General features: G+C 27.9%; 2 protein-coding genes across 6 annotated transcripts in view; one reads left to right on the forward strand and one right to left on the reverse strand.

Annotated features, from left to right (window-relative positions):
• LOC108753919 (xaa-Pro aminopeptidase 1-like) overlaps positions 1–5,089 on the forward strand; it is a 35,861-nt gene extending 30,772 nt beyond the window's left edge. For both annotated transcript variants that reach the window (XM_018495908.1, XM_018495907.1), the window contains 9 exons: positions 1,705–1,822; positions 2,108–2,486; positions 2,744–2,864; positions 3,198–3,561; positions 3,766–3,999; positions 4,095–4,249; positions 4,403–4,498; positions 4,625–4,847; positions 4,928–5,089. In XM_018495908.1, the coding sequence (XP_018351410.1) occupies positions 1,705–1,822; positions 2,108–2,486; positions 2,744–2,864; positions 3,198–3,561; positions 3,766–3,999; positions 4,095–4,249; positions 4,403–4,498; positions 4,625–4,847; positions 4,928–4,950 (1,713 nt within the window). In that variant the 3' untranslated portion in view covers positions 4,951–5,089. The remainder of the gene's footprint in view (positions 1–1,704; positions 1,823–2,107; positions 2,487–2,743; positions 2,865–3,197; positions 3,562–3,765; positions 4,000–4,094; positions 4,250–4,402; positions 4,499–4,624; positions 4,848–4,927) is intronic.
• Positions 5,090–5,095: 6 nt separating this feature from the next.
• Positions 5,096–6,823, reverse strand: LOC108753920 (protein NDUFAF4 homolog). Of its 4 annotated transcripts, none has more exons than XM_018495911.1 (5): positions 6,763–6,823; positions 5,999–6,155; positions 5,783–5,874; positions 5,412–5,631; positions 5,096–5,285 (listed from the first exon to the last, which is right to left on the reverse strand). In XM_018495911.1, exons 2-5 carry the CDS (start codon positions 6,141–6,143, stop codon positions 5,134–5,136), a joined length of 609 nt encoding a protein of 202 aa, XP_018351413.1. In that variant the 5' UTR covers positions 6,144–6,155; positions 6,763–6,823; the 3' UTR covers positions 5,096–5,133. The 4 variants fall into 4 exon arrangements, with proteins under 4 accessions (XP_018351413.1, XP_018351411.1, XP_018351415.1 ...); XM_018495909.1 differs by having other exon boundaries at positions 5,999–6,159; XM_018495913.1 differs by lacking the exon at positions 6,763–6,823 and adding an exon at positions 6,721–6,755.
• Between the last annotated feature and the right edge of the window lie 7,300 nt (positions 6,824–14,123).

The following is a 14,123-nucleotide window of genomic DNA, read 5'->3' on the forward strand; positions in this document are numbered from 1 at the left end:
ATACTCATAATTTAATTAAAATTTTTTAATAATTACGTTAAAAATAACATTATAAAAATATACTATTATTTAATATTATATTACTATTAAAAATATAAATAATAAATTATATTTTTTTTTCTCTAAATTCTACTTTTGTTCTAATGATACCAAATGCTTTCTGCCGTCCTCTTCTGGGTATCAATCATGAAACTTTATCCCTAGATATGGATGGAAAGTAAAAAGTGAAAATTTTAATCATTAAAGTTAATGAACAAATTATTAATTTTTCACTTTTCACTTTCATCCTAAGAAAAAAGTTTCATGATTGATACCCTGATCACTGTTCTGATGAGTAACCGCGCCGGTTCCCAGGTGGCGAGACTATCTAGGTTTAAGTTTAACTGTTCTGTAATTTCCTAGATGGCTCCGCAGAGAATTATTTTCTCGTGTTTAAAATTTGACTACGACTAGTATATCTAAGACAGAGCAGCAAGGGAATTTTAAGATCATACTTCACAGGATCAGTTCTGTAGGGGTTGATCTCATTCTCCCTCCCTAACATGGGAGTTGATGTAACCATGATGAGGAGACACAGTCCTCTTCTCTGAGCGTGAGAACGACACGAATTCTCGACTTGTTTCGAGAATTCTGTCATCAATGATCGTTCACCCTTCGCATTGAATGCGAGGGGGATGGGAAGATGGACGTTCTGAGTGGTTATTTTTATAAATTTAAACATATAGTTCTATTTGATATTTTGAGAGTAATAATTTTATATAAACTTTTTCTTTAAAAACGAAAAAAATGTATACTTTTATATACATACAAAAAATTTAACGTTTCCGCTCTATAGGAAAAAAAAAGATTATCATAATCGCGCTATTCTATAGGGACAATTAGTGGAGGAAGGCAACGATGCTTTTTTTCTAGCTGAATGTGCGTTTTGCTAGTGTTAGTACACTAGCAATGCCAACGCAAAAAAAAAGATTTATGAACCGCCAGCCTAACTAATACATCATTTCATCTTTGTTTAATATTTAGCAAACAACAAAGATATAACTATGATAATTGCGTATTTCACTAGATAGTCCAATATAATCGGACCTAAAATATTAAAAATTTGTACTTGCACTAGATGTTCAGCACTGGCAATAAATGTTGGAAGTCGGAACGCTGCCCACATAATACAAAAATTTTTTTTATCAAATACTATATAGACGTTGGTAATTATTATTGTCATTCATTAAACATAAGAGAGAATAGAAACGTTAGAAAGTGCTCAAACCAAAAATGTGACTTAAATTAAAAACGATATCAATGTCATAGAAAAAAAAAATTATCTTCGATATAATTTAATAGATAAAGTATTAAATTCTCTATATAACATTATATGTTGAAAAGAATCAAGATCTTTGTATCATCAATAACATAAGAATTTGCAACGAACGTTGAACCAATTATAAATTTTAAACAATATTAAGAATCTTTATTTTAGACCGTATATGTGAGAACACAATCAATACTAGAAATTTAAAATGCCTGTTACGGTCGAAGCTGGATCTTCATTGCTTTTAAATAATTCAAACTTGAATTACTAATATATACTATGTATATACTTGCATATATACCAGCTTCGACTGTAAGGCATTTTTAATTTCTAGTATAAATTTTAAAGATTATTGAAACTTTATAACATTTCGATATTTTCATTAATTTTTTTAGGTACCAACTATAACAGAATGGTTAATGCAAGAGTTCCAAAATCGATCAGAAGTACGTATTGGTGCTAATCCAAAATTAATACCTGCATTTACGTGGGAGACATGGGAGCACGAATTGGGTAACAAAAAATATTATTGTATCAAATATCTCTTCATTACGATGTTATTGAATATATTAAATATATAGCATACACGTACATATTTTTATTGCCGAAGGAGATAGTTTACACACTAATAAAAATCTATAATATTTTTGTTGTGTACAAAAATATTGCTTTGATAATAAATATTTTTTTCCGGTTCATTTTCAAGTTTCAAAACAAATTTTATAACTATCATGAATCGCGAAGCCAAATCCGATTTTCTTTCATCGCGACTAACAATGCTATTCGTATTCGTCCTAGCGAATTCGTCTGTAAGATTGATCGCAGTCCATAACGACCTAGTGGACTTGATCTGGCAGGTGGGTCGACCTAAGTACAATCCACACGCAGCGTATCCGCTGACGGACGAATACTCCGGCAAACCATGGCAGGAAAAAGTTCAGAGCATTCGGCTGGAAATGGAATACTCGTCGGTCGACGCGCTCGTCGTCACCGCATTGGATGAGATAGCATGGCTCTTTAATATTCGTGGCTACGATTTACCGCACACTCCTGTCCTCAGGGCCTACGCGATTGTAACTCACGAGTCTCTGCATCTTTATGCGCCACGCCAAAAAATCCTGCGGTCCGTCGATATACATCTAAAAATCGACTTCTGCTCCCATGCAAACTGCGTCAAGTGAGTAATGATTAGTAGAGAATCTGGAAATTACCGTGTCAAGCAACTTCCGACAAATAAAATAAAAAATGAAACGATAAACAAGGATGCAAATTTCTAATATAAAAGTAGATTCGGTTGTACCTTGAATTTTAAGAAAAATAAAAGATTTTCAACGTTACAAAGTCAAGATACTTCTCAGTCTTTGTAAATTGTAGAAATTGTCATAATAATAAGATAAAATAGATTTGTATAATGACCGATATTTACCGTTACAGATGGCACAATTACACAGACATTTGGTACGATTTAAAGACTATGTCTCAAGCCTGGAATACAGTGTGGCTCCCTTCACCGTACGGCTACTCGCCGGGTGCATCCAAAGAAATATACAATTCCGTAAGTGTAATCGCGAAGACGGCGGTTTTGCCGTCATATATTTTAAGCACGAGAATATGTATAATACACGCATCTATCTTCGAATAAGCAAATCTCTAAAGTCCGTTCTTCAGTATTATTACTTTTATCTCAAGCTAGATATCAAACTTACTTATAGTTTAATCTATCCAGGTTGATATTATTTTTAGATTAAAATATAAAAATAAAAAAACATTACTTTTTTATAATCGATAATTATACAAACTGTACATATAATTAGCTTTAACTTATGCAATTCAATATTATAAAAATATCCAAGTACGAATAGCTAATATGTGAGAATCTTTTTCGCAGATTCCACCAGAGAAAAGGTTGGCTAAGGCCTCACCTATAATTGATCTAAGAGCAGAGAAAAACAAAATTGAAGTGGCAGGTATGAGAAGATCTCATCTAAAGGATGCGATGGCCATGTGTGATTTCTTGGCTTACATGGAAGAGCAGTATAAATTGGACTCTGAAGGATGGGACGAGATGCAAGTAGTGAGAGTGATCAATGAAATTCGTTACGAGCAAGATGGCAATAGGGGTATCGCCTTCCCAACAATTGCAGGGTATGGACCGCACGCCGCTATGCCGCATTACGAACCGAATAACTTGACCAACATTAAAATCGGGACCACATCCACACTAATGATCGATTCTGGAGGACAATACTTGGGTACGAAATTCTGAATCCCTTTATTTTACTTTGCTAGGAAATAGCAAGTTGAATTAAATGGAACAAGAACTAATTTTAAATTCAAAATTTATTTTAAATATAAAATTCGAAAAACATTCAATTATTCTTTTTTACGTTTCCTCCAAATCTTCGCCGATCGCAAGTAGTCGACACATGAAAAGCATGAGCAAAATTATTTAACAGATGGTACCACAGACGTGACCAGAACTCTTCACTTGGGAGTGCCGACCGATGAACAGAAAAAAGCCTACACGAGAGTACTGATTGGTTCGATTGAATTATCGTCTTTGATCTTTCCCAATGATCTGTCGGCAGACCAATTGGATGTTATTGCACGAAGGTCGTTATGGAGTAGCGGTTACGATTACATGCATGGCACTGGTCACGGAATCGGTCATTTTTCTTCAGTTCACGAATGTTCGTAATCTACAGTTTCCTGTAAAATAATTACGTCACGAGAATATGGAATACAATTGATGAAAGCCATTCTAGTGGAACAATACGCGTTGCAGCGCCTATCAGCTTGTATTACGGATGCAAAAATGCAGGATGTTCCGTCAAGTTGAAGCCAGGATTCTTTCTTTCAAACGAACCGGGGTATTACAAAGAAGACGATTTTGGTGTTCGTTTGGAGAATATCCTTGAAGTAATTCCGGCTGATAAATTGGTATAGCTTTTGATACATTCTCATCTACTATATGTAATTAATTATTACGTATATGTAATTAATTATTAATTATTACGAAATATATAAAATAGCTGTGTGACATAAAGAAATTGTAATTACTAGTTTTTAATTATTAGCTGATAATTGTTTCAGTCTCATAATGGGCAAAGATTTCTCAAATTCAGAGACGTCACTCTGGTCCCGTATGAACCGAAACTTATCAAGATCAATATGTTAACTTCACCGCATGTAAGTTTTAAATATATCGTTTTACAACTGTTTAATTTTAATGATTAAATTTATTTTAAAATTTATTTTAATAATTAGAAAAAATAACAAGCTGTTACACAATATTAACATGTCTATATTACATAGCGGCGTTGGCTAAATAATTACAATAAACGCATACGGGAAGAAGTCGGAGCAGAGTTAAAAAAGAATTTAAAAATGAAAGCATTTTACTGGATGATGGCGAAAACTATGACCATTCCAGAAACAGGCAGCTATTATTTCCCTGATAATTCTCAGGCAATGCCGTCTACCAATAGGCAATTCCATACTTTAGCTATAATTGTTGCCATTTATCACATTATAAAAAGTAAGCGATATTCAAACATAATCTTATCCATTTATTACAATTTATTCACTGAAACTAGAATGTATCAATTTTTGTTGCAGATTTCACAAGAATACGCGACTAAACTGGGAAATACGTCTATATTACCAAATATTGGTCAAAAATTACAGATCTTTTTTGCTTTACGGAACTTTTTTAAAATACACATCATTTCTAAGATTAATATAGGATATCATATAATTATATTTAGGCAAGAAAAACATAGAAATAAACTTTAATAAATTATTTTTCTATATACATATCTGTACTATTTTTTCTTTTCTTTCTCCTGCTTTTTGCGCTCTAGTTCTTTATCTATGAGCTCTTGAATTGGATCTTCTACTGAATCCAAAAACTCTATAGATTCTGGATTGTTTGGTAAGGCAGTCACATAAAGTTTAAAATACTTCAATATATCATCTAAAAAATAAAAATATATAAATCTATAACTGTAGCTATCAAACAAATGTAAATCTAATAAATATGCTAAATATATCGTAAATATAATATATTAATTTTATCAAAGAAACAAATAAAAATACAAACCTATTACTTTCTTATCCATTTTATATTCTGAAGCTATATTTTCGCTACTATATTTTATAGGATCGTGTTTATGTTGCAAAAGAAATGTGAGAGCTTGCTTCAATGAACACTTTCCCATAGGAATCATTGTAGGTTCATAGGATTCAAATGTAAAATTATTTTCCCAGCTCCGTCTGCTTTGAGGTAAAACCTTGGAATCTCTCGCTGGCTCTTTCATTTCCTATGTAATATTGTAAATCTGCTCAATAATCAAATCCACTTGTGTTCAAAAAATTTATGTTAACATATAAAAATATATTAACATACAAAATATATTAACATACAAAACATTAATACAATATTCAAAAATACAAACAATCATTAGCTCATACTTGCGAGTCTGTCGACATAACAAAAACATCTTTTAATCGTTGATCCAGTTGCATGTTCTTTTGGTAATGATCTTTCAAAAAGTATGGATTTACTGAAACAAAAGATAATTACATAACCAATTTAATTTGGCAAATTGAAAAAATCATTAAAGATGGTAGTTTGAATACAATTTTAAATTATAGTCATTAAATGATTTAGAATATATCATACAATACCTTGGTCTGAAAGCTTCTTTTGTTTTTCTGTAGACGCATATTGAGGTGCAGGTACTGGCTTTTCTCGGGAAATAAGTTTTGCCGCACGATTTTCAATGTTAAATGTGCGAATAGGTCGAGTCAATACCGAATAAATCTTTCCCATAATTTAAGTAACCTACAACAAAACAAATTATTTGCTATAAGTACGTTCCATTTGACGTTCATAACATTAGTGAGTATTATTTGTTTTTATTTAACATTTGATTGAAACACACAAGAAAATGAAATGATTCGTGAACGTTGCAAACAATGCATTCAAGTGGAACACACAATTACAAATATTAATCTTAGAATATTGCTGGATTGCTACAATGAATTTTCATCTAAGTTCTAATTCAAGTTTGGTATAGGTTTTTAAATTAAAATGTTAATAACATAAAGTTACATTTAATACAATTATTTCACATTAAAGTTTATTTTTTAATGATAAAATACTGTTAGTTATTCTACAATCTGCAATCTATGAACATTAAAAAATGTGAAAAATTTATTAATATTTATAAATATTTTTATCTAGAATAGTATTAGTGTAAGGAAAATAAGTAACATTCGAAGATTAATTGCATGATAAATCATCACATAAGATTATTGTTAATTTTAACTGTAATATATTTCTAGCAATCATAGAATGCAAGAGTTTATAAAACGTGTTTGAACAATAATTATGAAACAACACGAACGTGCGATTAAAAAGATTTAATTTTTAAGAAAAATTTCTTAACCTTTTTGAGAGAAAATCAAGAGTGATGCGTTCCAAAACTCATTAAAAAAGTTGTTGTCTATGGTCTAGTTTCCACCAAGGTTTAAACCGGATCAGAATGTAAGGGTGAAATCACACGGTCCGAAATAGATCTTACATTCTGATCCAGTTAAACCTTCGGTGGAAATTAGGCCTATTTGCTTTCCGAAATTTTATTAGATCAGAGGCCGGTATTCATAATCGATTCTTATTTCAAGACTGTCTTAAGTAATGTCTTAAGACGCTAATGCAGCTCTTTGATTGGTTCGTGACTTCTTAAAACCGTACTTTAGAGTTGAATGTAAGATCTGACTGATGAACGGCCAGAGAGAAACTTGAAAGAGGCCATGCCGATCTTTTTCCTATTACCATCGAAATCAGCCGTACATTACCGCCAGTACATCTATTTTCAGTTTGGGAACTACGTGATTATATTACATTTTCTGACACTATCGATAAAATCGTATCGTCGAAAGTAGATGGGGTTCGTCGCAGTATTAAATCCTCAGGACAGAAGCGTGCCGACTCTAGGAGGGATAATTTAATGGGTCCTTGAATGAAAAAATTTTAATTTCGCACCTCCTATACATGTAAATAAAAGTTGTGGAATTTAATAAACGAAATTGAAAATTCAAACAATTTGTGAATTTTGTCTTATAATATTTACCTTATAATATCTTATAAAATTACGAAGTTATGTTTATTTATGCAAATTTTCAGTCTGTTTTTATCAAACATAATTACTAGTATATATCAACGTCTCTATAATTACTAACATAATTATAGATTTCTAATAAATTCAAACTTTTTTAAATATATTGTCAATTTAAGGTATAATTTAATGAGTTATAGAGGCCCTCCACCACCCCCGCCAATTTTATCGGCGGTCCTCTTTTCTTTGTATATATTCACCTATAAAAAAAACGAGCTACTAATAAATTTTTGCAGGTAAATATATTTTTAATTTATTTTTTTATTTTTGTCTAATTATTTTATTGTATTTCGCTGATAAAATTGCAATAATTTTTTTAATAGTATTATTTCTTGTAATCCTTTATACAATTTGATATTATAATTATAACAATTATTTACAAAACAATATATAATTATAAATGCTGTTCAAAATATAATAAAATAAATGATAATATAGGAGCATAATTAAAAAATTTTAGTAATGTGGGATTATACGAAAACGTCAAAAATACACAAAGGAGGCTGTTAAAAAGGATATAACACAAAGTAGGATATAAAAAAGAGGCCGATTTTTGCCCATAATGGTGTAAAAAGGAATAGTTTTTTATAGATTTTGACTTCCTGAATACGATAATATTAATAAAAAGTTAGAGATCGATAGGAAACATCTTAAAAATTGAATATGAATATATATATTTGAATAAATTTCAATATTCTTACTTACTCTTCAAGGTGTTCCCCAAATGACACGAATTTTTTAATAATTTTATTATATTCAGAAAGTCAAAATCTACAAAAAACACTATTTCTTTTATTTACATTCTTTTAGACAAAAATCGGACCTTTTTTAATATCCCTTAAAAAGGGCAAATTATTTTTTTTATTAATTTATAAATATAAAACTTAATAATATCGTGATAAAAAGTTATTAATATATTTATAACAACACTTTGATCGCATTCAAGATAACTATCTCAATAATTTCGTATCGTATCAAAGTCTCTCCGTCTTGTAGTACGCTGGTTAGTATCCGATACAAAGAAGAACAATTTTCAATGGAGAACGAACTTAATGTATTCTGATTCTACGTCAAATTTATATACAAGATCCATTTGCAAAGAAAAGTTAAGCATCCGTCAAATACCAGTGATCTTTTTACAGAAGGGTGTGCATCTCGAATCTTTCAGACTACTTACGATAGTAATAATTTTGGTAATATGTCAATTAAAATTATCATTTTTATCACATCTTTAATATAATATTAAAATTCGCGAAAAAATATGTTCTGTTATTAAAAATAAACGAATAAAAAGATTTTCTTATGGAATAGTGGTTACAAAGGAATATATTTAATAATAACAAAATACATGCATTTTGTAATTTTTTATATGTATGAGTACAAAAGTTTCTGGGGTACCAACTGTTCGAGATGAGTCGAACCCGATAATAATGGGATTTTAAAGAACATTTATACTGAAAAATTTATTATATAAAATTTATTATTGAACAATTTTTTATTTTTCAAAAATTATAATTATTAATATCCCGCTAATATAAGGGTACCCATTCGACTTATCTTGAATTTATTGTACCCATACATTTTTAATTTAACTCATGTCATCACGATAACATTGTTAAAAGACTATAAAAAATTATGTACATTGACAAAAATCAATATTTGTTAAACCTAATTTTATCTAATATCTGCATATATTTTATCATAGAAAAGTATATACACATATAAATTAATAATTAAAAATATTTTGCAATGGCAGGATGTCCAATACCTAAACATAATTTTAAAACAACAGTTAAAAAATAAAATATACACATTCGTAACCATATTTTTGTTAGAACAATCATCGGAAAATGAGCAAATTATTTGTATAAAACTTAAGTTTGTTTACTTAATAATTTGAATTTACACAAATAATAATTATATCCATTTCAATCATATAATACTAAATTCTTATTAGTTTATTATTAAGACAGTACTATTACTAACATTATTATTACTAGTGAGAGAATATTTAATAAAACAAAGAAAGCGAAAATTGTATGCTAAAATATACCATTAAATTAATTTTGCAACTTGACTTTAAAATATATAGCAATTGTCATTTATTCATTAACAAAATTATTACTAACAATAACTGCAGAAAACTCGGAATTAATTCCAATCCTGTACAAGAATCTTCGAAGAGACACCAAATTAGACTTCGCGAATAGACTTCACGAAAAGCGACGAGAAATAATTCTCCATGATAAAAATAGACTTTCCATCGATACAAACCACATAATCACCGGCATCCAGAGATAGCGAGAGATAGCGATATGAGACCATATAATAAATTGTTCACTAAAATATACTTGCAACTCTACTAATGTAAAGAATGTAAATGTCGAAAAGCAAGTAAGAGGTTAATATTTAACTATTGCCTCTGTCAAAATTCCAATCTTTATGACTTATTTAATAAATTTGTAAATACGAAAAAAAAGACGATTATTTTAAACATCAAATTTTTAATAAGAAGTTACTTAAAATTATTAATAACTTTTTAATATACAAAATAAAGTCTAAATTTAAAAAAGTTTGAAAATTAAATATTTGTAAAATTTATTAAATCAATAAACAATTTTTGTTACTATAAGTTTTGTCGATTTCGTATAATTTACAATACATCAATTACGCAACAATTTGGTTTACTATGATAAGATAAATGCTATTCGTATTGAATAGATATTCAATACGGATATATATATTTCAGTATATGTATAATTAATTTTAGTAACGAAAAAAAATATTTTATATATCATTATATATATATATAATTATATAAAATTGTACATAATATAAAAAATTGACATATTTTATATACAATTATATATCATTACATGTAAAATATGTCCATATATGTAATATTTTTTACTGAGAATTATTGTGCAAATTGCGAAAGTAAATATAATTATAGCATTCATCTAAACATAGATTACCTACCTAATATTATTATACATAAATTTATTTACAATAAAGTTAATTACAATATTAACGCGTTACATAATTTGTACATATATATAGATTTTTACAAAAAAATTTAATTTCAGGGTAGCTGAAAATTTAATAAAATTTGAAATTATTTATATATATATTCGATAATTGGAATGGGATGCTGATAAATAAAACTTAAAATTAATTTAAAAAAAAAATTTTATTCAATTTTTAATCCCTCACTTCCAATTATCACATATATGACGTATTTAATCCTACTTGTCTATCCTTATCATCTTACTTATATCCCTACCTACGTCCATACTTATTATCCTACTCATATTTTCATTTCGTGCCTATTTGTGGATATCTACATCTACACCCGTGTATTTCTACTTACATTACATAAATGTGCAATAACACCGCAAATATAATACATTAATGACTGCGTTCAAAGAAAGTAGATTTTTGACTATTATAAAATTTTTCAATACGATTGATTCTTGCTTTTGATTTCTTATGGATTTAAATGTACAAACTAATTACATAGATGAATTTTACAACAGTTGCAAAGCTGCTTTCTCTGCTGAACGCAGCTAATGTCTAACCATATTCTATCGCGTATTACTAAATTCAGTGGGATAACTTAATCCCCGGTAAAAAATTTTTTATGCATGAATATGTAGAAACATACATAAAAATTCATAAACATGTATAATCATCTATGTCTATACATGTTCATACATCCCTCTTTCTTTTGTAAAATTACTTTTTAGTGTAATAGAAATAATAATAGTAATATATATGTGTGTGTGAAAACATTAAAAAAGGTAATTTTCATAGGTACTGTTTGTTTTCGAAAAAAATCAAGTTTAAAGAAATGTAAAAGAGAATTACTTATGTACGAGTATAATTATATATAAAATTACGCATAATTGTGTATAATTTTTTATACATTTTCCCAAACTTGTTTTTTTCTGAAACGGACAATGCGAAAATTATCCTTTTAATTATTTTTAATGTTCTCTATTGCATTACTACTATTATATACTAAAAAATAATTTTATAAAAGAAAAAGAGATGTATGGACATATTTCGTATATAATTATACACGTTTATGAATATTTATGTATATTTATACATATTTATACATATTCATGTATAACAAATTTTTTACGCGATCATACTAATAATAAGTAAGCAATAAGCAATAATATAATTAAAACAAACTCTTTCAATCTTTAAAATACAAAACGAATTAACAAATAACAAGGTTGATAAGAATCAACGCAAATAATTAAGCGCAAGTTTTGTAGATTTTTTTTAATCTATCAAACTTGCGCTTGATTATCCGCGCTGTCTCTCATTAGTCCTATTGTTGTTTTTTTTTGTATTTTAAATAATTTTTAAGAAATATAAGAACTCGCAATTTGCGAGCAAATTACCCTCCCGAATATTCAGTTTATCTTTTATAAACTTAGATTGTCACACACCAACTTATCTCTCAATGTACAGAATGTCTAAAATCAATGCATAAGACAACTTTAAGATATCTTTAAGAATTCTTTAAGAAACATCTTTAACATATTTCATAAAGAATTCTAAAAGATATCTTAAAGTTGTCTTACGCGTCAATTTTAGATATTCTGCTCATTGGTCTCGTAGAGATTCTCTTCTTTCTTCTGGCCAAATTGAACTCACCTTTCGTTGCTCTTGGCCAATATTCTGGCTTCATAAGCCAGGAATCAACAATAAGGAGAAATACTCCTTTTTTGCTGTCGACTACTGCCGACTAATTTCTCCGGCAATAAGCGTAAGACTTTACGCTTTTGTATAATATGATGCGCGAAACACGAACGCGAAGAGGCCATCATATTAATAAAATTGACTAAACAATTATCATTAATAATAATAATAATAATTCTTAATATACGAATAAATTTTGCGTTTATTCAAAATAAAAAATCTAAATATTCGGCTAAAAATAAATCTAAATTAAAAAATCTTTATATCAATAACGTTTTTATTTCAAGAGTCTCGAATATTACGAAATTAAATTAAATGTTTTAATGTAAATTTTATAATGTAATAAAAAAACTTAATTTTTAAAAATAAATGACTGAAAATTACTATATCAATTATCATCCGATAAAATTCAAGGCCTATGTACATATTTTTAACGATTAGAACGATTCGTTACTGAATTTCATCTCAGAACATGCGAACATGAGAAATTCAGATGAATGACGTAAGATCCGAAAGAGAATTTTCCTTTACTTCGATAAATATATCCCTATCACATTTTGTATATAATTAAAATAATTTTTTGAATAATTTATTATTTTAAAATTAAGTATTTTAAGTCATGCAAAACTCTGAACAATTTTAAAATAGTTAGACAAAATTCTTATATTTCTTGATAAAATGTATATTTTGGATCTTACATCATGTTATTACTTTAACTGGTATAAAATCCAGTTATTACATATGGATAAGTTACAAAAAATTAGGCTAAAGTAAGTGCATTGAGATCAATAATAATAATAATTAATAAATGTAAAATGTATTTTACAGAAAAGCGAAAATAATAAATTATATGCTCTACATTAAAATGTTTGTTATCATTTCATTAGTAAGATGTACACAAAGAAGTGTGAAACACTGAACGAAATTTCTTAGAAAAGTTCATATTATACGTATATGTGTATATAGGTATTGCTTTTTTGCACCAACTTGTATAAAACTTAATCCTGAATGAATATTTGTAGAATATTATAGATAGAGGAAAAATAAAAAAATAATATTTATTAAACACTATGTAATAAACACTTTTCGATATAATGGTATCCATAGACAATAATTTTATACTTTAATTGTTATTTTATATAATCTTTATATTCTTTTAAATTCCCTTTGAAATATATGTCATATATTTCAAAAATACGAATATTTTATTCTTTTTCATTTTAACTTTCAAGATATATTATTTTAATATAAAAAACGACCATCGAAAAAACTTATTTTTTCGAATTTTAAATTAAACTAACCAAGATTCCTTATAAATCAAAAAACTAGAAAGGATGGTAAAAGTCAAGCGCAGAAGACAAATAATATATCGCATAAATAATATATTTATAAAGTGTAAAACTTCTTTATTCACTAAAACGCGCTTCTGCGCTTGACTCTTACTGCCCGTATCCTTTCCAGTTCTTTAACCTATTTTTTATTATACTTTTTGGAGATTAAATAATTTAATAACAAAGCGTTCAGATTAACGCGTATGAATTTACAATTAGTACAAAAAATTTGAGCTAAATTTAATAATAATTAGAAATAATTCGAAATGCCCCAATAAAAAATTTTTTATTCATGAATATGTATAAATATGTATAAACATACATAAATATTCATAAACATGATATATAAAACATGATGTATAATCATATACGAAATACGTCCATACATGTTCATACTCTCTTCTCTTTTTCTTTTGTAAAATTACTTTTTAGTGTAATAGAAATAATAATAGTAATATAAAAAACATTAAAAATAATTAAAGAGTTAAATTTGCACTGTTCGTTCCAGATAAAAAGTTTGGAAAAATGTAAAATATATTACTCATACATAATTATACATAATTTTATATATAATTATACGTAAGT

Source organism: Trachymyrmex septentrionalis, unplaced genomic scaffold, assembly GCF_001594115.1.
Source record: "Trachymyrmex septentrionalis isolate Tsep2-gDNA-1 unplaced genomic scaffold, Tsep1.0 scaffold73, whole genome shotgun sequence".
In the NCBI taxonomy this organism is placed as follows: domain Eukaryota; kingdom Metazoa; phylum Arthropoda; class Insecta; order Hymenoptera; family Formicidae; genus Trachymyrmex; species Trachymyrmex septentrionalis.